General features: G+C 46.9%; 1 protein-coding gene across 7 annotated transcripts in view; it reads left to right on the forward strand.

The window, feature by feature from the left end:
- The first annotated feature begins 1,836 nt into the window (after positions 1-1,836).
- FLNB (filamin B) overlaps positions 1,837-24,979 on the forward strand; it is a 143,574-nt gene continuing 120,431 nt past the window's right edge. For all 7 annotated transcript variants that reach the window (XM_047843049.1, XM_047843060.1, XM_047843068.1 and 4 more), the window contains exon 1: positions 1,837-2,283. In XM_047843049.1, coding sequence (XP_047699005.1) covers positions 1,992-2,283 — 292 coding nt within the window. In that variant the 5' untranslated portion in view covers positions 1,837-1,991. The remainder of the gene's footprint in view (positions 2,284-24,979) is intronic.

Below are 24,979 nucleotides of genomic sequence, written 5' to 3' on the forward strand. Positions count from 1 at the left end.
TGAGCATTCCAGTGAGTGAGGCAATCTGTCTGAACAAAGCACTTCAGTGTTGTATGCAAATGACTTGTTTGTATAAATGCTACAACCACAAATCTGCTGGCTTCTCCTGGGCAACCCTCAGGCTGGAAGCCCTTGACCTCCATCCTGCCCAACTCAGATTCCCCAGGAAGACCCCTGTCCCTAAACCTGGGTTATGGGTCTCTTCTTGGCCCCAGGACACTCTGTGCTTTTCTTACACACCTGCATTCCAGTCCTGTTTGTACTGTATGCCTTGGGCAAGTCCCTTAACCTCCCAGTTAACTCTTGTCAGGTGTGGCCAATAGCCAAGGAACTGTTTAGCACAGCTCTTAGCACAGGGGCAGAGCAGGTACTCAGGAAAAGCTAGCTGCTACTTTTACAATTATTCAGCTTTTGACAGTAGAGGTCTGGCCTGAGTTTCTGCTATATCCCAGAACCTAGCACAGGGCCTGGATGAGTACACAGCAGGTACTCAATATATGGTGTTTGTAGGCAGAATAACAGCCCCTAAAGATGTCCAAATCCTAATTTCCAGAACCTGTCAATATGACTTACATGGCAAAGAGGAATTAAGGCTGTAGATGGGATTAAGATTGCTAATCAGTTGATCTAAAAATATCCTGGGTTAACCAACTGTCCGGATGGAATCACAAGGGTCTTTAAAAGAGGAAGATGTGACTATGGAGAACCAGAGAGATGACGGTGTGAGAAAGACTCAGCCTGATGTTGCTGGCTTTGAAGATGGAGGAAGAGGCCACAGCCAAGGAATGAGGGAGGTTTCTAGGAGTTGGAAGAGGCAAGGAAACAGATTCTTCCCTAAGCCTACAGTAAGGAATGCATCCTGCCAACACCTTGATTTTAGTTCAGTGAAACCCATGAGGGATATCTAAGCTACAGAACTGCAAGATAATAAATTTGTGGCTTTTTAAAGACAAAGTTTTGGTAAGTTGCTACAGCAGCATTAGTAAACTGATATGCACTGCAAATTATTCATTTCTATTACTACTACTAAGCTGTTTGTGATAGTTGATTTGTACTTTTCTCGCCCATTACTGTATGAATTCCTCAAGGTCAAGGAATAAGTTTGTCTTATTTAAAAAAAATTTTTTTTAAGTTTATTTATTTATTTTGAGAGAGAAAGAGACATCGAGAGTGGGGAGGAGCAGAGAAAGGGAGAATCCCAAGCAGGTTCTGCACTAACAAAGTGGGGCTCTAACCCAAGAAACTGTGAGATCATGACCAGAGTGAAACCAAGAGTGGACGCTTAAGGACTAAGCCACCCAGGAGCCAGGGAATGTTTGTTTTATTTACCATTAGTTCTCAAGTGCTAAGAGGGCCTCCCACACAATAGGCACTCAGTAAATGCTACTGATAACACTATTATAATTCACGTGAATTTAACTGATACAAATAGTAAAGTGTCCATTCCTTCTCCGTGTCCTCCAGTGCCTAACACTTTTGTCTGGCACACAGCAGGAGGTCAATAAAAACCTATACGTGGATCAAGTACTACTTACTCCCCTCACTCCCCTCTCTCATGGCCCACGCCGCCGCTCCCGCCCATCCTGAACGCCCCTTACTCCGGTGACCTTCTTCTTAAGCCAATGTCTCCCCACTGGCTTCCTTTTCGCCTAGGTAGTGAGCACCGAGCACGGGGTCCCTGGACACCTTGCCGGCCGTGGGGTGCAGTGCACGCTTGGGACCGCAGGGGGCGAGCGTGGTCCGGGAACGCCCGCCGAGGGGTTGGGACGGGGCGGGGCCTCGAGGGCGGGTCGGCTCAGTGCGCAGGCGCGGGTCCAGACGCCTCGCGCGGCGAGGGGCAGGCGGCTGCAGAGCAGTCCCGGCCGCGGCTCTAGTAGCAGCGAGTTCGAGCCCCGCTCCCGCTCCGCTTCGGTTCTCGCTCCCCCGGCCCTTGGGCCTCCCGACGCCAGTCCCGGGCAGTCGCTGCGCTTTGCGCTCTCCCCGCCGCCAGGATGCCGGTAACTGAGAAGGACCTGGCGGAGGACGCGCCGTGGAAGAAGATCCAGCAGAACACCTTCACGCGTTGGTGCAACGAGCACCTTAAGTGTGTGAACAAACGCATCGGGAACCTGCAGACCGACCTGAGCGATGGGCTGCGGCTCATCGCGCTGCTCGAGGTGCTCAGCCAGAAACGCATGTACCGCAAGTACCACCAGCGGCCCACCTTCCGCCAGATGCAGCTGGAGAACGTGTCCGTGGCCCTCGAGTTCCTGGACCGTGAGAGCATCAAGCTCGTGTCCATCGGTGAGTGCCCTGGCCCAGCCGGGCGCCGAGGTGTACCCTCCCGCCCCCGCGCGTGCGCCGGGGGGAAGCCTGGGTCCCCCTGCCGCGCGCCCCCACCGCGCCCAGCAGCCGCGGGCTGGGTGTGGGCGCTGAAGCGGGGTGCGTTGTCCTCCCGGGAGTGGGGACGCAGGAGACCTAGGTCTCCTTCCCAGTGCCTTTTCCTGGGCTAGGACTTTGTGTGATGGCCTCGCTGTGCGTCCTTGGGGGGCTGTGGATCCTGGGCTTGGGTTGGGGCTGCACGGGGAGAGCTGGGGCTGTGGCATGTTTTCCGCACCCGCGGTGCCCCTGAGGGGGAGCTGGAAACCTCTGGTCCACGGTCCACAGAAGTGGGGCCCCGCTCAGATGTTCCCCAAAACGCTCACCCCGCTGCGCCCAGGCTGGTGCGCTCAGCGGCTGAAGAACGCGCGGTGGCTCTGACGCCTGGCGCGAGACTTGGGGAGGGACAGTTCTCCGAGCCTGGAGCCTCTCCGCTCAGGTGGGGACGGCGACCTGTTACCCTCCCCCGCCGTCTCTGGCTTGGGTGTGGGCCCCGAGGTGGGAAGGGGAGCTGCGGGGGGGAGGGGGGGTGTGTCCTCCTCTCTCCCTCTGCTCCCAGCTCAGCTCTGGCTGGGTGCCTTGGGGTGAGCCAGCTCTGCCGCCGAAGTGATCATTTAGGGACGGTAGTGGTATAGTAACTACTGTTTTGTAGGGAGAGCCCAAACTTGTGCGTGCTGTGTGCCAGCAGCCTTCCAAGTTGTCAGTCCTTACACAAGCTGGGAGTTGGGGTGTCCTTAGACCTACTTTACAGACAAGGAGGGGGGTCCAGAGAGTTAATGGACTTGTCCAAGGTCTTGGAAGTAGGAAGAGTCTCGCTGAGAATGGAAGGGAAGCGGGTACAATGAAAGGAGACTTTGCCTTCCTCTCCTATCCTTCCCCACACCAGGGTCTTCCTGAAAAGGGGGAGGGAGTTGGTGTCAGGTTCCGCTCCCCTCTGCTGGGAAGAGAGAATGAGGGTCAGGTCCCTGCTAGGACCTGGGGTAGTTGAAAGCTTCCAGGAAAGCCACAAGGCTGCTGAGGGCATGGGCTGTGACTGTAGGGGGAAGGGGTGTATAGTTATGTGGGTGCGTGTGTGCACTTTTATGTGTACAGAGGATGTAGTGTGTACATAGTGTGGATGGGCAGAGAAAGTGTGTGCACCCATAGTGTGTGTGTGTGTGTGTGTGTGTGTGTGTGTGTGTGTGTGTTCTGCCAGGTGAGGCTCTTGCTGGAGGAGCTGACCCAGGCGTGGGTCTGGGGTCTCTTCCAGAGAAAGCCAGGCCTTATAGTGACTCCTGTGATAGGAGGAAAGGGTGGTGGGTGATGGGCTGCACCGGGTGGGTGTGGCTGCTGGGACTTTCTCCAGAGCAAAAGGGGTTCCCTCTAGGCTGAGTCTCCTCTGTCCTCTCCCTCCCCTTCCCCCACACCTGCCCTGGCAGGTAGGGCCGCTTCCTGCTTCCTGGGCCCAGGCAGCTGCCCCATTAAGGGTGGCTTCTCTGCAGAGCTGTGTAACAGGCTGCCTCTTTTTTGGGGTCCCATCTCCTACAGCTGTGGAAGGAGAGCCCCAGAATTATCCTGGAACTCTCCCCTTTTCAGAAACCAGCTTTCCTTCTGGGGAATCTCAAGGCCTGGCTGAGCTCAACTGGGATCGCTTCTTCTTTGTTTTAAAAATGTGTATTTGTTTAATTAAATGGGCAAAGAGACTTAAAGTAAATCAGGAGTATCCAAACATGACATGAAATCTCTTCAAAAAAGCAAAACAAAACAAACAAACAAATGAAACCACAGCACCAGAAAATCCTGGACTGCCTAATTTACCAACTGTTTACAGAGGCTGTGCTGGCTCCGCCGTGGCTTCCCGTCACTGCCCTGAACTTGGGGGTCTCATTCTAGACTTTGCCTGGTCCCTTACATTTTCCTGTTGACCCTCATGATTTTCATTCCTGAACCCACCTAGGACATAGTGTTGTCCTGACATTCCCAATTAGCCTCCCCTTCTCTGGTTGTGGACTTGTGGGCTGTTGGCAACTTCTTGCTGTGGACCTGTTCCCACCACAGACTACATTGTTTCATTTTATTTTAAAATTATTTCTTGGATCCTATTCCCCCAAGTGGCATTCCTGGGTCAGAGTGTGACCACATTTATGACTCCTATCATTGGCTGCCTAGTTGCTCTCCAGAAAGATCTCACAGTAAACAGGTTTTCCAGCCTCTGAAGACTGGAGGGAGACTTGCCAAGTGCCAGAAGTCCCATGGGGGTGATGCCTGAGGCCTCTTCTCCCTGTTCCCGGGGCAGTTCTGGGTAATGGCCCTTCAGAAGAAAGTCCCGTCCAGCTTGGACTTCAGTTCAAGTATTCACTGCTTAGGCTGTGTTGCATTGTGCTGACAAAGACCCTGGCTCCAGTTTGTTGGGACACACTAGGTGTTCTGTGTGTTCTGTTCATCGCCCCATTGATCACCGCCTGGAATCCTCAAGGTTTGGTTTCCTTGTCTATGTAACCATCTGCTTCACCAAGTCACTGGGAGGGTACAAGGCTTGCCCTGGTTCTGCCTAAGTGCTTAGAAAATGGTCATTGCTGTTATTTCTGTGGTTGTTGTTAGTATTATTATCTGCACTTAAAGATGAGGAAACAGGAGTGAAGTAACTTGCGGAGATCACCCTGCTACTAAATGGTGACTGGAAGCTGGGTCTGCCCAGTTGTGAAACTGACCCTTAACTGACCTGCTTTTCATCGTCAGAAATGAGTGAAATACAGCCCCTCTCCCCCAGCCGGAGAGCCCCGGAAACACCAGATTTTGCAAGTCTGGGATGTTGGGGTAGCAGCTGGACACTCACGCTTTGAGCCTTGAACAAAGTCTTGAGCAAAGAGGGAATCTCAAGGCTTTAGGTGAGAGGATGAATCCTCTGAACTGGGATGAGGGTCCCATGAGATGAGTGTCACGTCAGGAGGTGAGCAGAATCAGTTTGTATCTAGCATCAAGATGAACTTGTTGAGGGAATGGCTGCCCTGTGTTCACAGGGGTTTTTTGGGGGGGGGGGAGGGGAGTAGTGGTGGCGGTGGTGGTGGTGGTATTTCCTGCTACTTAATGGATGGTGTTTTAGTCCATAATCTGGGAAGGTATCTTTGAATGGATACAGGGTTTTGTATACTTTGGATAACTTCCAACAATGTACATTGTTGAGAATCATAAGAGTTGTATACAGGCGCCCAGCTCTGAGACATGAGATGGTCAGAAGCTGCCAGAGGACTGGTTTTTCTGCCTAGAATTCAGGGAAAGACAGTTCTGGCTGTTTATTCACATTTGTGATTTGTTGTAAGGTGGGCCCAGTCTAGGCTGCATCCAAAAGTTGAAGATTTTCTTCAGTTTCTTGGTCTGTCTTGGGCAGTTCATAGTGAGGCCTCAGCATAAATAATTCTAGTTGCCTGCCAGGAGCTGGCAGTTTTATTTACTTGTTTTTCCAAAAACCTTTCTGACGCTGGGCAGCTTAGCCAATTTGGAGAAAAAGGGGTCTCCCAGCCCAAGAATGACAATCAAGGCTGCCTGGAAGTTTGGGTGGTGTGTTTTGGTTTGATCCTTTAGAAGAAGGAATTCTTTCCTTTTCAGAGGATGCGGTCTGACCCTAATGTTTACTTAAGGTGCCTGTGCCAGGCCAGCGCCCCAGAGCAGGCAGGGTGTGTGTTCCCAAGACCTTGGGTCACCGGGCAGAGTTTCCAGGGTGGTGGGTCACCATGGCACTCAGCCCCTTTTCCTTCCTGTTGCCCTGCCCCCACCCAAATAACATACAAATACAGTAATCCTGAATTCTATTCTTTCCTGAACTACCCGTAAACGCCAAGTGTGTCTTTTTAGGCGAAAGTAGTAGAGAATGCTTTAAAAGTAGCAAAGTTGCCTACTTTGTCAGAATTAACGAGTTCTGGGCCATTTGCAACAAAGTAACACAGTGCGAGATGTGGATCTTACCTTAGTTAAGAGCAAGGATTCTTGGTTCAAATCCCACTTGCCACTAAGTAGCTGTTAAGAAACTTCGGTGCCTTGGTTTCCTTATCACCAAAATGGGAATGATAACTACCTCCTTTAAAAGGTTGTTATAAAAATTAAACAAGTTAATATTTTAAAAAATGTTTGAAACAGCACATGGTAAGTGCCGTGTGAGTGTTTACTCAATAAATAAAGTACTGGCCAGTAATGTTCTCAACAGCCATGCTGGAGGGTTTGCACGCCTAAAGGACGTTTGAAATCAGGGCCACACTGGGGAGTCCAGCTTGGTTGGCTAGTGTCGCTGCTGCTTGCTATAACAGGGCTGTGGACTAGCCTCCTTGGAAGGGGAGGACCCCTGGTTATGTTGTGGCTGCCTCCGAGGCCCATTCATAGCAGCTTTGTTTCTGAGACCTGGACTGGAGCTTGGGACGGCTGGTCATTCCATGCTTTCACCCCGTGCGGGAATCTCTGGGCCAGATCACTTCCAGATGGCAGTTTGGGCTCTGCGGAGCTCCTCCAGCAACGGCAGAGCCAGAGTGCTGGGCAGCAGCTGCCTTCGTTCTTGGAGAGGCTGTGCTGAAGGGAGGGCTTTGATTTGGACCCAGATTACATCTCCTGGGCACTACCCCTCCCCTCCTTGCCGGGACACTGGTTTTGTGCTGGGGCGGGTGTACCGGGTAGTTGAGGATGGCTGCCTTGCTCCTTGGGCAACAGACGCTCAGGCTCAGAGCCTTTGGGCCTTGGCTGCAGTGGTTTCAGGGCGGGGGGTACCACGTCATCTGCTTTCTCCATAAATGGCCTCTGGGTCAGCACATAGTAGGCTATCGTAGATATAGCTGAAGGGTTCAGGGCGTGCGTCTGAAGCTAGATTGCCAGGATTCTAAGCCCCACTCTGCTCCCTAACAGCTGTGCAACTCTGGTCCACTGCCTTAACCTTTCTGAGCCTCAGTTTCCCCATTTGTAAAATGGAGAATAGTTGTTCCCATCTTAGTTGCTGAGAGCGTTATATGTGACTAAGTTAAGTTTATAGCATAGTGCTGGCATTATCATTATTGATATCAATATGCTTCTGAACCCTTAAAGTCTAGGACTTTGTCTTGTTTTCCATCTACTCTCTGGCCAGTCCTACTGCTGTCATCTGGTGTGTCAGATATTTCCTTCCCCCCAGCTTGGAACTTCTGATGCAGATGCCTCCTAAGATCCTTTCTTTCTTCCTTTCCTTATTCAGTAAATCTAGGAACGACCAACTCTGGGCCAGGCCCGGTGCTAGGGCCAGAGGGATAATGAGAGTCAAGGCCCCAGCTTGCATCCTATACTGCTCAATGCAGAGGAGGGAGTAACCAGAGAGTGCCCTCGAACCTTCAGGCACACACAAAAATCACCTGGGGACCTTGGTAAAACTGTGGGTCTGATCAGTAGGTCAGGTGAGAAGGCTGAGATTCCGTACTTCCAGCCCCCTCCCAGTTGCTACTGTTGGTGGCGGTGGTAGGTCACTCTGGACGTAGTAAAGATCTAGAGAGCAAGCCCTCTGGGGGGGGGGGGGGGGGGGTGGGGGAGAGGAGCACCTTCCCTCAGGCTGGGATGGGTAGTCTTGAGGGCTCCCTGGAGGGAGGGCCTTTAAGCCGGGGCCTATACCCTGACTAGAATTAGGCAGGCGAACAGACAGTTAGCCAAGTGAGGCACAGAGTTTGTCACACGGAGGTCAGAGGGGTGGCACAGGTGACAGGAGCTGTCTCACAAAGCTTCTGAGGCAGGAGGCAGGAGGCTGCCAGCCAGGCATCTTCCTTGAGGATGCTTGGTGTAGGGTAGGTGAACCCAGCTGAAATGGATCATCTGATCTGGGGCCCTCTTGACTGTTACTCCAGTCATTCCTGCCAGTAAAAAATTTTAATGTGCCCCTTTCTCATATATGCAAATTTATAAGCTATATTCATATATTATTGTCAGTCTGTATATTAAATATTAGTAACACTTACCTTCATTTTAGAGGACAAATCCAAATATAAAATCTGATTTTTCCTGTGCTCTAATGAATTATCTTGCGCACCCTGTGGTACATATACCCTATTTGGAGGCCCCCTGAGGGCTTGTATTTCTGCATTTCACCTCCCCCTGCCCCCCATGTTGTTGCTATTCTGCATTTAGTTTTGATGTTTGGTTATCCTCAGTTAAGGAGGTGGATCTATAATTCTGTCCCTTTCCCCCAACACGTTGAACCAAATGAATAAACCCAATGGAATGAGTCATTTCAGTCTAAATGGGTGCTATTTCCTGCTCTTATAATGATTAAAATTGCCTTTCATGACATTCTACTAGAAGCCATCCTTCATTACTGTTGTAAATCTAGTTATCCATTAAACGTGTTCAATAATCACCAGATTGGCTCAGGTTACTGTATAATAAACAACAGCACTTTCCCCTTCTGGGGCTTGGAAAGTGGCCTTGTATTTTTTAAGTGCCTTGCTCACTTTTCTTGGGAAATTGAGTCCATGTTCTAGGGAGAGAGTTTTGGGGAAAGATGATTAGAAAACCAAATGGTTCTCTTTATATACTAAAGGATAAAGCAGTACATGAGAGTAGTTATACATGGTATAAAGGATGGAACTGTTGGGTATTTTCATTCTGTCCACTTAGTGTCATGATTTCTTTCATCCCCAAACATACTGTGCTATCCATGCAGTTGCTACCTTTCTTCCAAGAGCCTTACAGCAGTTGCCTTAAATACATTCGTTTGATAAGTTGTAGATAGTTGTCATAACTCTTCTGCAAGCTGTTCAGTTATAAAAAAAAAAAAAAAGATGGGATTTTACTTATACCCAAACATAACTTTTACCTTCCCTGATCCCCTTTTGACCAGTCTCTGTGCAGTAGAATGTCCTTGGTTAAGATTTTCTTGTACTATAAGCAAAAAGCAGTTTGGTTTTTCACTTAGTCAGAACGGGTTATAGGCCTGAATTATTTTGACAGAACATGTGACCTCCTCCTTTCCCCCATCATCAAAACCTAGCATAGGTAGAATGGATAGGTAAGGAGGACACTTGTCCTCCTCCTGCATATTCCTTGGCTTTTCCAAGGATGCACACGGATGAAGACATTTGTGTACTGAGTGTTGAGGTGTGCACGTGCATCCTCTCACATAATATCTAACATTTTCCTATGGCTGCCATCTGCTAAGTATGTCCTGAGTACCTTGCCTTTATTGCTTCTAATCCTCATTATGAACCCTGCAAAGTGAGTGGCTTTGTATTTATTTCCACTTTACAGGTGAGAAAACTGAGGCTCAAATCAGCCTCCCTTCACATGCCGGGCATGATGTTTGCCTGCATTAAACTGCAAAGTATTTTTTTTTTCATCTCAAAGTTTGGTTTCATACTTAAACTAGATATACTGTAGTGAGAGAATTCATGCAGCTTTAGTTCAGTCCTTTTTTTGTTTGTTTTTTGTTTTGTTTTTTGCTTGAAATGCTCCTTGAGCTTGATTAATGTGAAATTGAAATTCTCTTCTACAGAACAAAACTTTTTTTTTGGCCCATTGGCCATGCCTCTTCCAGTACTGTAGAGCTTTGGGGCCTTCTTTTCCGTTCTGGGGCACCTCTGCCTTTATTTGGTTCCCAGGGGCAGTGATTTTACTGCAGGTTTGCAGTGGGGACCTGCTGGAGGCTGCTTTGGGCAGCCAGGCAGGGCTTCCTTTGTGAGGCCTAGAGGCCAGAGATGAGGAGGAGGTGCCCCTGGAATTTCTCCTGGTTGCACTCCTGTGGGGCTCACGGTGCACACCACTTGCGGGGGTGGGGGGGTGGGGAGTGGTGGGGTTTGTGGAGCTCTCGCTGTGCTGGGAGATCCCTGGTGACAGTCACCATTGGCACAATCGTGCCCTCTCCAAAATGACCTCACTCTCCATCCTTTCCTTCTGCCACCTTTAAACATTAACCGGCGGGAGAGTGTGTTGGGTTGTGCCTGCTGCTGAGCAGAACCTTTCTTTTCTGGCTGGCATTTCGCCTTTATCAGTCTGGCCGCCCTGGCACAAGCCGCTGCCCGCTCCCATGCCAAGCCAGCAGCTCCTGGCTCATCTTCATGGAGCCTTGCTGTGTCGCGTAGCTCCGCCAAGCTGCTCCAGAGCTGAACTTGTGTCCCCAAGGGCTTCTCCTACAGCACTCCCAAGAAAGGAAGCCGGTCTGGCAGGCCTACTCAGTGCTCAGCCTTCCCCAGAAATCGCAGGGGCTGGTTTGTTGCAAGGTCTGGGCGTTAACACAACACTCCTGTTCTCCCTCTCTGAAGGCCCTTTATGCTGGCATGAATTCCTTTTCTCATGGAGATCTGAAAGCTCTTTTGACTAAATGGGTCACCTTTCTGGGTATTTTCATAAGGCTGGTCAGCTTTTGCCATGCCAGACAACTTCTCTGGAATTTCCGTTTAGATATAACGAGAATACAGTGTGGAATTTTGGCTTTTGAGCTATAGGGAAATGGGTGGGGATTTGTGGCAGGGATATGTAAATTTGCTGCGGCCCATAAATTCAGATTTTAAGATTAAAAAAGGCACGCAGCAGTCGGCTTTCCTTCTACAAACAAGAATGGTGTTACTTTCGGCCCCCTGCTGCTTGTGACCGAGGCAGAGGCAGGCCTCCCGTGGAGGCTGGGGTCTGAAAAGATTCTCGGTTGCTAAAATCAGATTCCTTCATGTCCCCTGCCGCCCCCAAGAAAATAATCAAGTTCTTATCGTGCTGGTACTGCACTGCTTGTGTGAATCACCCTGATTCCTCTGTACCTCCCTGAAGTGATTTATCAGATATTCCAGGGAAACGGGAATTATTTGGCATTCTGCGGTCTGTTAGGAGCATGGCTGGGCCTGGGGTTTCTTTTCAAGAACAAAGTGATTGTTCCCTTGGTGGCTTAAAGCCTGCCTGAGGCAGGGGGTTGGGGGTGGGGGTGGAGTACTAGGCGCCACCCTCCAGGGGACCAAAGGTGCTGAGGTCTTAGGGCTCAGTCCCGAAAAGGCCTTTGTAACTAGGCGGTTCTGGGTTGTGTTTATAAGACTCCTTGTCAGCGGAGGCAGAGGCTGGAAGGCCAATGGTGTCTAGCTGGTGGGATGAGGGGCCTCTCTGTGGGGCTTCCAGCCCTCCAGGAGCAGCACCCAGTCTGTTCTGAGAGGAGGAGCCTTAGGAATCTTGGCTTGCAAGCACCCAGGCAGTGGCATGTCACATTCCTTATCTGCACCAAAGGAGGCAAGCTGGCACCTGGGGAATGCCTCTCCTGTCCGGGAGTCCTTTATAGGAAATGATCCAGGTGTCACATTACGTGTCCTGTCGGGCATGCATCCCTTACCACAATTACCTCTCCTGTCCCTTGGCACTCTTGTTTGACACCTGTGGGAAGTCACATCTAAGGTGGGAGGCTTGAGACCCTCTCCTGGACACCCACGTCTCCCCAGTCACCCCATGCCCACCCCATTTCATAGCTTCCTGAGCTCTATAGATCTCCTAACTTGCCTGTTTTGCTCTCCCACTGGATCATGACTGCTGATTCAGGGGCAGGTGTTGAATCCTGTGTTCACCTCCTTGGCTCTGAGCTTGGCACCTAGTAGGAACATAATCAGTAAGTTATCGGGTAAATACACAGCTTCAGGCATAGATGGGTTGAATAATAAATCTGATACATTAAATTGGTTTGCAAGAGACTTGCTTTCAGAAAATGCAAAATACTTATCCTTTGGGGCCAGTAGTGAAGTGGGAATTATGTGCAGTGGACTTCGGGGTCTAGGGTCCCAGTAGAACACCTCATTTTTGGGACAGTGATGCTGAACTTAAAGAATTCAGCGCTTCATAGTCATTCTCTGAACGTCTATGATTTGCTTCAACTGTTAGAGAATAAGGCCTTTTCCTAGTGATCATGCGAGGCTTAGAAAAGGGATATAAATGGAAGCCACTGAGAGTCACTATAGTAATAGTAGCCTAGCTTCATTAATAATAATGAATATATATTGAATCCCTACCAATACCAGAAATTGTGATCAATGCTTTTCACTGATAGCTAAATGAAGCCTAATTGCAATCCTGTGGGATGTAGTTATTGTTGTAATCCCCATTATACAGATGAGGAAACTGAGGCATGCCCCAGATCAGCCACTGAATATGTGGCAGACTATGATTCAAACCCTTGTCTGAGAAATTTTAACCCTCAAAGGAAAATCATCAGCATGTGTTCAGAATTCACTTCTAAATACTTTTTTTTTAATATTAAAATGTTGTTTTGGGGGGTGCCTGGGTGGGTCAGTCGGCTAAGCATCTGACTCTTGATTTTGGCTCAGGTGATGATCTCAGGGTTCATGGTTCAGCCCGTGTCAGGCTCTGGGCTGACAGTGCGGAGCCTGCTTGGAATTCTCTCTCCCCCTCTCTCTGCCCCTCCCTCACACGCACTCTTTCTCTCTCTCAAAATAAATAAGCTTAAAAAAGAGTTGCATTTGTGCTTATTGTAAGAGAGTTGCAAGAACATAGAGAAATACAAAGAAAAAAACCATATCACATGTTGTGAGAAACCTTAACAAATGTTTTTCTACTTTTAGGGAATTTTGGGTAATGGCTGCCTTTTGATCAGAATGGGAAAAGGGGATTGCATTTTCTCAGGAAAAACGAGACTGGACCGGAAACGTTTTGTGAAATCATTTTGATCATACTGATGGTTGTAACAAGACTCATCCTCAAATTACCGCGGAGCTGTGCCAGCATTAAAATTGGAGGTCTTGGTTGAGGCTCATGGTTTGCAAGTCTCCCTTGGTCTAGAAATATGTTTTGGTCAACCACAGAGTGGGGGTGTTTCATCTACTTTCTGCCTCTTAAAAGTTTTTAGGACCAACTTTTATTGGGACTGCCAGGGTCTCTTAATAATAGTTATTATGTTTGGTAACTATTATGCCCTCTTCTCATGGTTAGCCTAGCGTGGAAATTCATTGACTTTTTAGTTGCTCAGCTCTATTAGCAATTTAAATGTCTCAAATATGAGCCGAACAGAATGTAGTTGGGCAGCTTGGTTCACCCGTGCCCATCTGGGAACTTTTAGAAGTATGAATATTATATGCATGGCTGGTGTTTTGAAACATTTTCTCAACAGCCCTCAGGACACTAGCCTGTCTTAGCCTTGTTGGGGGTAAAGGAGTTGGAATGAGACCGCTTCCTGAGTGTGCTTAAGAGGACAGGTCAGTTAGACCCTGCCACTTGCCGGCTGGGAGACCCGAGGCAAGTTCCTTGACCTCTCTGAGGTTCCATGTCCCAGGCTATCAACAGTGCCTCAGCTGTTGGTGTTGTTGAAGATTAAACGATACAGTCTTTATAAAGCATGTGGCAGATGATAAGTGCCCCATGAATGGTGGTCTTTCCTTCCTCCTCCCCTTTCTCTCTCCTCCTTCTTTGGCCTGGGGTGGCCCCCTCAGACTGGAGGAAGAAGTGACCTAATTATCTTGGAAGAAGAGAGGTGGGTGGGAATACTCCCAGAAATTGGTCAAAGGTACCTCATACTGAATAAGCTGCTTTTAGAAGAGGTGACGGGTTTTTCAGTGGCTGCTGGGCAGGAACCATGGGTCAGAGGCACTTCCTGGTCTTCCGGCCAAGCTTCCTTAGGTTAAGGGTAGAAAACAGGTGCCAACTATTCTTGACGTCTTCCCCCACTTTCCCTTTTGTCCTGTTTGGCTGACGGCTAACGGATCTGTTGTTTTAACTAGCTTTTTGGCCCCTCCTTTCTTTCTTTAATCCTTTTTGTCTCTTAGGATGTCCTCCACTCCCATTTCTTTCCTGGTTTTGCTCTCATGGAAGGGGCTGTTATACTGCCCAGGTGATATGCTCGTGGGTGTGAGCCTTGGCTCTGCCCCTTGAGAGCTGGCTGACCCCAGGGAGTGTTTTGCCTCTAGGAGCCTGTCTTCTAGATGCAGGATGTGATGATTAACTGCTCTGCCTTATTGAGTTCTAAGGTATAAAGAGTATGTGCGTCTCAAGTCCTTAGCACCACTCCTGGTCATAGGCAGTGATCAGTAAATGACAGCTGCTGCTCTTGTGTTGCTGGCATCGGCATAATTACTGTGCAGCCCCACACCTCCCACTTCACCCTTCGCAGGGCTCAGTCGAGGAGGATGGAGAGGAAGCGGCCATGCTGCAGATGAGACTGTGCTCACTGCCTCAGTGTGTGCTTCCAATCTAGAACAAAGGGGTGTGTACCAGCTGCCCTCCCTGAGCCAGGCTTGGCTCTGCCTTGGCCCTGGGCACTGTTTCCTCTCCCTCTAGTCCTGGCCCTTTGATACCTGGGATCATGGTGGGGCTTCCTGCCAAGATTTTTGCTGTCCTGGGTGTGGTCTGAAGCCCAGCACTGCCCAAACTCATGTCATGGAGCTAGTGACAATATTTTTACAGTAGTGCTTGGAAACTGGGATCCTGGGGTCACACCCTGTACAAACAGCATCAGGGTTATTGGACTGGGGTGACTGGAGGAGATCGTCACCAGAAAATTCTATGGCTCCTAAGTCTAGAAGGATGTGGGAGGTTGTGTGTGGGGGGCATCATTCCCAGTTCTTTTCAGGGGTACACTAGTCTTAGTCCTGCCTGGCTGAAGGGATCTGTGTCTTGTGCGGCTGCCTATTTCCTTCAGTTTCTCCGTGAATACAAGCTGCCTGCTGTTTTCCTGGCTGGGCCAGATTTCTAATACTGCAGCCTTTTAAGGGAGTGTCATTTTTAGGTTGTCTCTTTTAGGGGCAGAGAACACCCAACACCTTTCCCAGAGGTAGAATTTGTGGGGGTTTTACTTGAGTGATGACTAATGCGTATCTTTGCGTTTTAATGACGGGAAGAAATTAGTCAGCCTGGGCACTGTTTCCATGTGACAGGGCAAAAATTTAAACACTTGCACAATGGCTTTTGTTTCACCAGCTATTAAAGTTGACCATCAGGCGTTATCAATAAGATCAGCAGGTGTTCACCGCTCTACTTCCGGAGACCAGTCTGTAGTCCTGGGAAAGGCCCAGAGCAAGCTGGATTTGGCACGACTGTGGGTCCCGGGCAGACCTGGGCCCGTTTCCACCATCACTGGGGCCTTGGAGAGGCCCTGCCTCTGTCTCTCAGCTTGTTTTCCTGTCTGTGAAAGGGGAGAACTGGACTAGTCTGTGTCTCCCAAACTTCAGTCATTCGTAAAGAAACCACTTATATTATTTTTGCCGTGTCCCATGGCTGCCTCTATTTCATTTTTCTTAATATCTGCCTCCCCCCACCTCCGTAGTTGACTCATTTTGAAATCAAGTGCATTTGAAAAGGAGACTTTTGTCACTGTTGTAACAAAAAAAGCAGTGTCACTAGGTAAATCGAGGTAAGCGTAAATAAACCCAAAACAGTATTATGAAATTCTGGCTAGCGCTATTGCCTATTGTTAGCAGGAGGCCAACTCTTTTGGTTAAAAAGGAAAATTAGGGGTGCCTTGGTCGGTTAAGCGTCTGATTTCGGCTCAGGTCATGATCTCATGGTTTGTGAGTTCAAGTCCTGTGTCGCGCTCTGTGCTGACAGCTCAGAGCCTGGAATCTGCTTCAGATTCTGTGTCTCCCTCTCTCTCCCTGCCCCTCCCCCACTCACACTTTGCCTCTCTCTCAAAAATAAACTTAAAAAAAAAAATTTTTAAAAAGGAAAATTAGCCAGAGATAGGTGTTCAGAGTAACCTAGCACCACATTGAGCCTTTTCCCCTGACCTACACAGAAGAATTGAGAAAGAATTGGAAAGAGAGTAATGTCTTAGTGATGCAAAGAGACTGATAGAGTGTCACCAATAGCTCAGAATAGTAATGTATAGATGCTTTGTTTGATACATACTTGTAGAGCCTTCATTGAGTGCCAGGATCTGTGCCAGGATCCTAGAGGCTAGGACAGAGGGGACTGGGGCTTGGTCACCTGTCTTGGGAAGCTCACAATCTAATGGGAATCCTAGAAGTAGGTTAATGTAAATGAAGAGCAGGACAGGCCACAAAGGTTTCAGTATGAAAATCACAGAACTAAGTTCTGTCATGTATATAGGAGTCTTTTACAAATAAAAGTTGTTTAGAAAATTAAATTTCATTTGGAATTTTAAAAAAAAAGTTGATTGATTGATTGATTGATTGACTGAGAGAGAGAGAATCCCAAGCAGGCTCTGTGCTATAAGTACATGCCCGATGTGGGGCTTGATCTCACAAACTGTGGGATCATGACCTGAGTTGAAATCAAGAGTTGGATGCTTAACCAACTGAGCCACCCAGGCACCCCATAATTTGAATTTTTTTAAGTGAATAAACCCATTTCAGTCCAGAATGATTCTAGAGAAATGGAATATATTAAAGTTGTGTCATTGTTCTTATGGTGTTAAGAGAATAATCCATCTTAACCCTTTATGTGGTGGTAACCGACCTTAATTCCCTAAAGCCTAATTTGAGTTTTGAGCTCTTTTGGAGTCTATGTCCATTGTAAATAGATACAAACAAGATGGCCTCATCTGCTCTTTATGACACTGTTCCCCCCCACCCCTTGCCCCGGTCTCAGAGTAGCATGTCCTGTAGTTTCTGCAAGCAAGATATACCCCAAGATTGGACTTTTGAAATGCCTCCAGCTAGTGTCCAGGAATGAGTGGTGTTTTTTAAGGTAGTGGGATTGAGGCTGAGTCTGATTTTCCTGTCCATCTGCCAGCTGAGGGCAATACCTACTTCTCTTGGGTTTCTGGGAGGAGGGAAGTTGTGGTTAAGAATGAGGACTTGGGGGGGGGCACCTGGGTGGCTCAGTAAGTTAAGTGTCCAACTTTGGCTCAGATCATGATCTCACGGTCTGTAAGTTTGAACCCCGTGTCAGGCTCTGTGCTGACAGCTCAGAGCCTAGAGCCTGCTTCAGATTCTGTATCTCCCTCTTTCTGCCCCTTCCCCACTTGCGCTCTCTCTCTGTCTCTCAAAAATAAATAAACGTTAAAAAAAACACAAAACAATGAGGACTTGGGAGGCACCTGGGCGGCTCAGTCAGTTAAGCAACTGCCTCTTGGTTTTGGTTCAGGTCATGATCTCACGGTTCGTGAGACTGAGCCCTGTGTGGGGCTCTGTGCTTATCACGTGGAGCCTGTTTGGGATTCTCTCCTCTCTATTCCTCCCCTGCTCATGCATGCACACACTCTCTCTCAAAATAAAAAAGTAAACATTTTAAAAAATAAAAGGAAAAAGAAAAATTTCTAAAAAAGGAGGACTTGGGTGCCAGGCAGCTCTGGGTTGAATCTGGGACTTACTGTGTGACCTAGGATTGAGTTACATGATTTTTCTGGAGCCTTGGTGCACAGTGTTCTCACCTGTAAACTGGGGTAATCATAGTTTCTACCTGAAAGAGTGGGTGTGAAGATTTAATGAGCTAAATTTCGTAAAGTACTTGCCACATGGGAAGTGTTTAGGTAGGGCTAACAGGTAATCCACACTTCTCTGATTGAAAGGCTCAGGTGTTTACTACTCTAGGCTGGTAGTGAGTGCGGTGAAGGGGGACATCAGATTTGGGATTTGGTTAGAACATGCTGATTGGCATCAGGACATTCAGAAAGGATCTGAGATTTGGGACAAGTGGCACCATGATCCCTAAGACACTGTGTATGGATCAAATCAGAATGAAATGGACAATGAGAAGAGCCTTCAAGAGGGCCAGTGGGGCAGTTAGAATCCTTTCAACCGCAGGAATTGGACCCCAAACTGGCTCACATATAAGGAAATTGATTGACTCATGTCAGCAAGCACAGGGTGGGTTATGGGTTTGTGGGACCCAGTGCTCTGTCATCAAGGATCCAGGTTCTTTTTTTCTTAAAATTTTTTTAAAGTTTATTTATTTATTTATTTATTTATTTAGAGAATGAGTGGGGGAGGGGCAGAGAGAAGGAGAGACAGAATCCCAACCAAGCAGACTCTACACCTCCAGCCAAAGTCAAGAGTCTGATGCTTACTTGACTGAACCACCCAGGTGCCCCAAGGGGCATATTCTTTTAAAATAAATTATGCCAATAAAGACAGGATACAGAGCAATAATAAATAAATTAGAACTGCTTAGTTTGAGTTCTGCTGAGAGTGGGCTGGACACAAGGACCTACACCCATGTGGAGATGCTTTTCTCAGGGGAGGTGATCCCAGGAAGCAGGAAAGAGGTACCGTGAGTGAGACAGGGAAGGAGGAGAAACCAGTAGTAGGGTGAGTTATCAGGGCCACTGTTGTGGGCAGCAGTGGCTCAGTTCTGCTGGGACCTCCCAAGAAATGTACAGAACGCTTCTAGAACTGCCCTCCTGAGAGGACAGGAAGCTGGCGATCCACTAGCCTCAGTGATAGAGGCATTCACTCTTCAGACTTCCAGGCTGGACGCCCATGCGTGCTGGCTCTGCTGGTGCAAAAAGGGAAAAGAAAAGGCGAGTGCTTGGGTTGGTAGGTGGACCCTGGAGAGTGATTTGTGCCCATCTTAACTGTGGCTGAAATTAGAGGTGGGCCAAGAAAGAGAATGTAGACACAGGCAACAGTGACATTACCAAGTATATCTCCCTGGATCAGTTCTGCAAACAATGTTGAGCAGAAAAAGCAAATTGCAGGAAGATACATATGCTCTGATACTATATAGTTTTACATATGTAATGGAAATACAGATACGTTCATTGGAATGACTGTCACCAGTCTCTGGATAGTGGTTGCCTGTAGGGTGTGGGGGGTGTGCAGCCATGAAGGGGTGTGCTGGGGCTTTCAACTCTTTGTAACATTTGATTTCTTCAATTGCATGGTGCTGATATTGTACTGTTCTTTTTGTCCTCTGTTTTTGTGTGTATTTGTTGGAAATATTTCTAAAAAAGTGTATCATTTTAATGCTGGTACAGTGCATTAATGAACTTGACCAAGGGAAGGGGAAAAAAGGATCCTACCTTTATTATTTTGTTTGTTTGTTTTAAAGACAAGCTTGGGCCCAACTTGTAAGAAAGAAAACAGATCATCCTCAAGATGTCAGGATGATATTAAGACAAAAGACATTCACACTTCGCAGGATTTCTCCCTCCCACTCCCCAAGTATGTGTTGAAACTCCTGAGCTAATAACCTTAGAATGTAAGGCCCCTCCTGTTGCTTGTGAACATGGCAGGCTTGGGTTTCTCAAAGGCAGAGAGAGCTTCAGACATCTGCCTCTGGGAGCTTCCAGTCAATGGCTTTTTGTCTAAGTGAAGGAGATATTTCTCAAGGAAATACCTCAAGGGACTGCTGAAATATTTGCATTGTCCTTAAAAGTGGGTAATAGTCCAGATAAGAGATGGTTCAGCAGTGGATTGAGTGTTACCAGGGTTGCATTCAAAGAACACCTTTGCATTACGGCCAAAATCAAGTCTGTCCATTTTGTGGTATGGTGGTTCCTGTCTAGTTTCCCAGGCACCTGAACATATGAGCTCAGAAGCATTTAATTTTTAAAAAATTACTCTGGGGCACCAGGGTGGCTCAGTAGGTTAGGCATCCAACTTCGGCTCAGGTCATGATCTCACATTTCATGGGTTTGAACCGCAGAGCCCGTGTCAGATCCTCTGTCTCCCCCTCTCTCTGCCCCTCCCCTGCTTACACACAGGCTCTCTCTCTCAAAAACAAATAAACATTTTAAAAAGTTAAAAAAAATTACTTTGTTGGCTGACTTGGTAGAGTATGTGACTCTTCGTCTTGGGGCTGTGAATTCGAGCCCCACAGTGGGTGCAGAGATTATATAAAAGTAAAAGAATTCTTTTAAAAAAAAATTTTTTTTCAACGTTTATTTATTTTTGGGACAGAGAGACAGAGCATGAACGGGGGAGGGGCAGAGAGAGAGGGAGACACAGAATCGGAAACAGGCTCCAGACTCTGAGCCATCAGCCCAGAGCCTGACGCAGGGCTCGAACTCCTGAACCACGAGATCGTGACCTGGCTGAAGTCGGACGCTTAACCGACTGCGCCACCCAGGTGCCCCAAAAGTAAAAGAATTCTTAAAAAAAATTACTCTATTGGGGTATAATTGACATACAACAAATGACACATTGAAAAGTGTACAATTGGAAGGCAACAAAAACAAAAATAAGAAAAAACTCATTAAACTAAAAAGCTTCTGCCCAGCAAAGGAAATCATCAACAAAATGAAAAAGCGACCTAAGGAATGGGAGAAGATATTTGCAAATCATGTATCTGATAAGGGGTTAATATCCAAAATATGGAATAAATAATTCCAGCAACTCAATAGCAGAAGTCCAAGCAATACAGTTAAAAAATAGAGAATATGTAAGACAGAGAATATAGGCAGATAGTATATAAGACATTTTTTCAAAGAAGACCTGCAGATGGCCAACAGTTACGAGAAAAATGCTCAAACATCAGTAATCAGGGAAATGCAAATCGAAACCACAATGAGATATCACCCTGTGTCCATTACAATGACTACTATCAAAAAGGTAAGAGATAACAAGTGTTGGTAAGGATGCAGTGAAGAGGGAACCATTGGGTACTGTTACTAGGACTGTAAATTGGTACAACTACTGTGGAAAACAGTATGGAGGTTCCTAAAAAAAGATAAAAATAGAACTACCATATGATCTAGCAATTTCACTTCTGAGTATTTATCCAAAAAAACAGTCTAAGTATCTATTGATGGGTGAATGGATAAAGAAAATGTGAGATATGTGTATGTGTGTATGTGTATGTATATATATAATTCAGCCATAAACATAAACAAGAAGGAAATTTTGTTATTTGTGAGAAAACAGATGGACCTTGGGGGCATTATTATGGTAAATGAAATAAGTCAGAGAAAGACAAATACTGTCTCATCTTACTTATATGTGAAATCTTAAAAAAAAAACAGCCCAAACTCAGAGATAAGAAGTGTGGGAGGTGGGAGGTGGGTGAAGTGGGTGAAGAGAGTCAAAGGTACAAAATTCCAGGTATAAAATAAGTACTCATGGGAATATAATGTATATCATGGTGACTATAGTTAATAATACTGTATTGCATATTTGACAGTTTCTAAGAGATTAGATCTTAAAAGTTATCATAGGAAAATTTGTCACTATATATGGTAACAGATGTTAGCTAGACTACTGTGGTGATCATTTCACAATATCTACAAGTATTTTATTTATTTGTTTATTTATTTAACAGGCTATTTTTGAGAAAGAGAGACAGATGGAGAGAGCAGGGGAGTTCAGAGAGAGAGGCAGAGAGAATCCCAAGCAGGCTCCACACTGTCAGCATAGAGCCTGACATGGGGTTCAGACTCACAAACCATGAGATCATGACCTGAGCTGAAATCAAGAGTCGGCCGCTTAACTGACCTAGCCACCCAGGTGTCCCAAGAAATGTTTTCTTAAAGACAATTCTTTAAGCTGGTTGGTAAAAGCAGCTGTGGCTTTGGTCACTTCTTCTTTCTGTGTCCTCTACCACAAAAGTTTTCATTCTTGCTGTCATCAAATTCTCTAACTAGTTTACCTGTAGGAAAAGGCCCTGTAGTCCTAACACTGTGGCTAACTAGTAGAGTGCTTCTTGAAAACAGTCTCTCACGAACCATCATTCAAGGATGGGTAGGTGAGCTAACATCTGTCGTGTACCAGGGATTGTGCTAGGTTGGTGCTTTACATCAAGTATGTCACTTAATTCGAACGGCCCTATGAAGTAGGTATTACTTCTGTGTTACAGTTGGGGAGACTGAGGCACTGAGAGGTTTAGTGACTTGTTGCATAGCCAGGAAGCAGAAGAGACAGACTTTGAAAGTGAATGTATCAGTTAGTCTGTGTATGCTTCCACATCACAGGAAACCCAACTTATCCTGGCTCCTCCAAAAAGGGAGCTCATTGGCTCCTGCAGCTAAACAGTCCAGGGGTAGGGCAAGCAGCAGGTGCATTTTGACCCAGAGGTTGTGAGGTTGTCAGAACCCTGTCTCTGTTTCTCTTAGGTTCTGTTTTCTGTTATCTCTGCTCATGGACAGGCTGGTGTAGCAGTTCTTGGCCACACAGCCATACCCACATCCACACCTCTCTGAGGAAGAAGGCAGACCCTGGGGTTTACTGTGATTGGACCAGCATGTGCCACTTGCCCTCTTAACCAATCACTGGCCAGGGTGTTTGACTGTTGGGATTGGCTTAACCTAGATCACATGTCCTACCTCCTCTCTCCCCTTCCCAGTCTGGGACATTGAAGAGGTTGGAAGGATGGATCCCAGGGAGGCTTCTCACACTGGACCACTGCTATACTAGGTTGCTATTTGTTTTTTAGAAACCCCCTTAATTTTATGAAACTCTGGGGTCACTGGCTGTGGTATTTTTTTTTAATTTATTTTTAAGTTTATTTATTTTAGAGTGAGCGAGGGCACAAGTGATGGAGGGGCAGAGAGAGAGGGAGAAACAGAATCTGAAGCCGGCTCTAGACTGTGAGATCTTGACCTGAGCCGAAGTCAGACACTTAACTGACTGAGCCACCCCTAGTTGTGGTATTTATATAGCCTGTAACTTAGGTTATTACCTCTTTCCTCACCCAAATGAGATTACCTCTTCACCCCTGCCAAATGAGATTCCCACCCCCTCAAAGTGAGATCCCCCCACCCAAGTGAGATTACCGTTTCAACTTCACAGGCAGATCAGGAAGAAACAAAACAAAAAAACCCAACATGTAAACTGTAGCATGCTTGAGGATTTTTAAAAGCTGTCTATATAATTAAAAGGTGTTAGTTAGACTTGTACATAAAATAAAATCTGACTTCAAATTTAAGTGGAGTAATTTCCATGGCAAAATACCAGGTAACCTGTGATCCTCAGTCTTGTGGACTTGTTGGATTCCCATCTAAAGAGGGTGCAAAATGGCAGCTTAAAAGCAACAGGCATCTCCACCCCCCCTTTCTAGGAGGAAGAGTTGAAAGAAAGAATGAATGTGTGCAGAAAAGGGGGTTTGCTTGCCTTCCAGGGTCCGTGTTGAAGGAGAGGAAAATGTAGCTCAGCCACAGTGACTCTCCCCAATTAAAAACTAAAAAAAGATCGTGGTTATGGGGCTTGGATTTCTGACAAACCAGCAGCCTCAGTCATTTTGAGTGTTATTCCAGATTGGAAGATTCTGTTAGGAGGAAAGTGGAAGCTTCAAGAATTCCTCATTGGATAGTCAGAGGGGCTCCTCATCACAGCCCCAGCTAGAGGAGACCACCCTATCTATTCACTGGGCAGATGAGTTGACCACACGTGAAGTCTGGCCCAGCACAACATACTCGGCCTGGGGCGGCAACATGGGAAAGACTTTTATTGGGATTAACTTTCTATAAGGATGCCCTTGCAAATGAGCCCATCCTTTTCTCACCAGCACCCTTATTCCACAAAGCTTACTTGTTTTGGACCCATAAATTTAAGCCTCTTAATGATTTGACCCAAGACTTAGAGCAGATTTGCTTTTCTTTATAATGAATCTGCAGCCTTAAATGCTTCTGACTCAGGTGAAAAGGGGATCCTGGAGCACAGAATGGGAAGAGCGTGGGGTCTGCACACCTGGTTCTTATTCTGACTCTGCTGTTCATCAGCTGTGTCTTTGGGCCTCAGTTTTCTCATATGTGAACTTTGAGCAGCGATCTAGAATCAGGGTCAACAAACAGGTGGCACCCGTGCTACGCTTTTCTCTCTTCATGGCAGACATCACTGATGTTTTTTTCCCACTGAGCCCAGACTGGGCATTAGAATCCTTTTCAATATGGTGCTCCAGGCAGCCATTTGGTCCTTGAGATGAAACCCATTTATTGTCTTGATGAAAGTATATGAACTTGAACTCACCTTTATCTGTGATAGTTTGAATCTTGCCCTGCAAAGAGCCTACACAAAGCACATTGTGCCCAGTGGGCTGCCTGTGTTGGGTGTTGGCTTCATTTTCACATCGACCGTACCGAACTCCTCGCTGCTGACAGTGCTGCTCTCCTTCACACCCCCATACGTTGGCCCTTGCTCCTCCTTCTGCTTAGCCGCTCATGTTTTCTTGTCGTTCAGGAACCAGTTCACATGCCTCTCCTGTGTAGAAGCGCTCTTCAAATCCCCCATGTAGCGTTAGTCATTTCTTCTCTTTTGTTCCTACAGCAGTATACACACAAATTATAATCTTTATAAAATGGCCATGATCCTATTTATGACTATAGCCCTCCACCAGACTGGCCTCTAAGCCCTTTGGCTTTCTTACGTTACCATCATGATTTCTTTTCTTTTTTCTTTTCTCTTCTTTTCTTTTCCTTTCCTTTCCTTTCCTTTCCTTTCCTTTCCTTTCCTTTTCTTTCTTAACCATTGTGATTCTGCCAGACTTATTTTCTGAATATTTTTTCTTTACATCTATGCATTTTTGTATTCTGTGTTTCACAAGGAAACTAGAGAACATGATCAATTGTCAATAGAAAACCACCATCACTGGCCATGAAGAATAGGTAGCTATAATGGTAAAAGCAATGAACACAGCAGTGTTACTAATTTCTTGAAAAGTTTGTTGAAGACTCTGACCAGGAGGCCTGCTTAGAATCAGAAAGTGATTCTTAGTGAAGCACGCAATCTAGTAGTTATCGTCCTAACTCGTCTGCTTTGTCTGTTCTGCCCCTTTGTGGGAAAGGCTGTGCTGATTCAGCAGGCGCCCAGCACCTGGAAGAGAGAGACCTTTGTAGGGTTGGATA

The sequence above is a fragment of the Prionailurus viverrinus genome, chromosome A2, assembly GCF_022837055.1.
Source record: "Prionailurus viverrinus isolate Anna chromosome A2, UM_Priviv_1.0, whole genome shotgun sequence".
NCBI classification, from domain to species: Eukaryota; Metazoa; Chordata; class Mammalia; order Carnivora; family Felidae; genus Prionailurus; species Prionailurus viverrinus.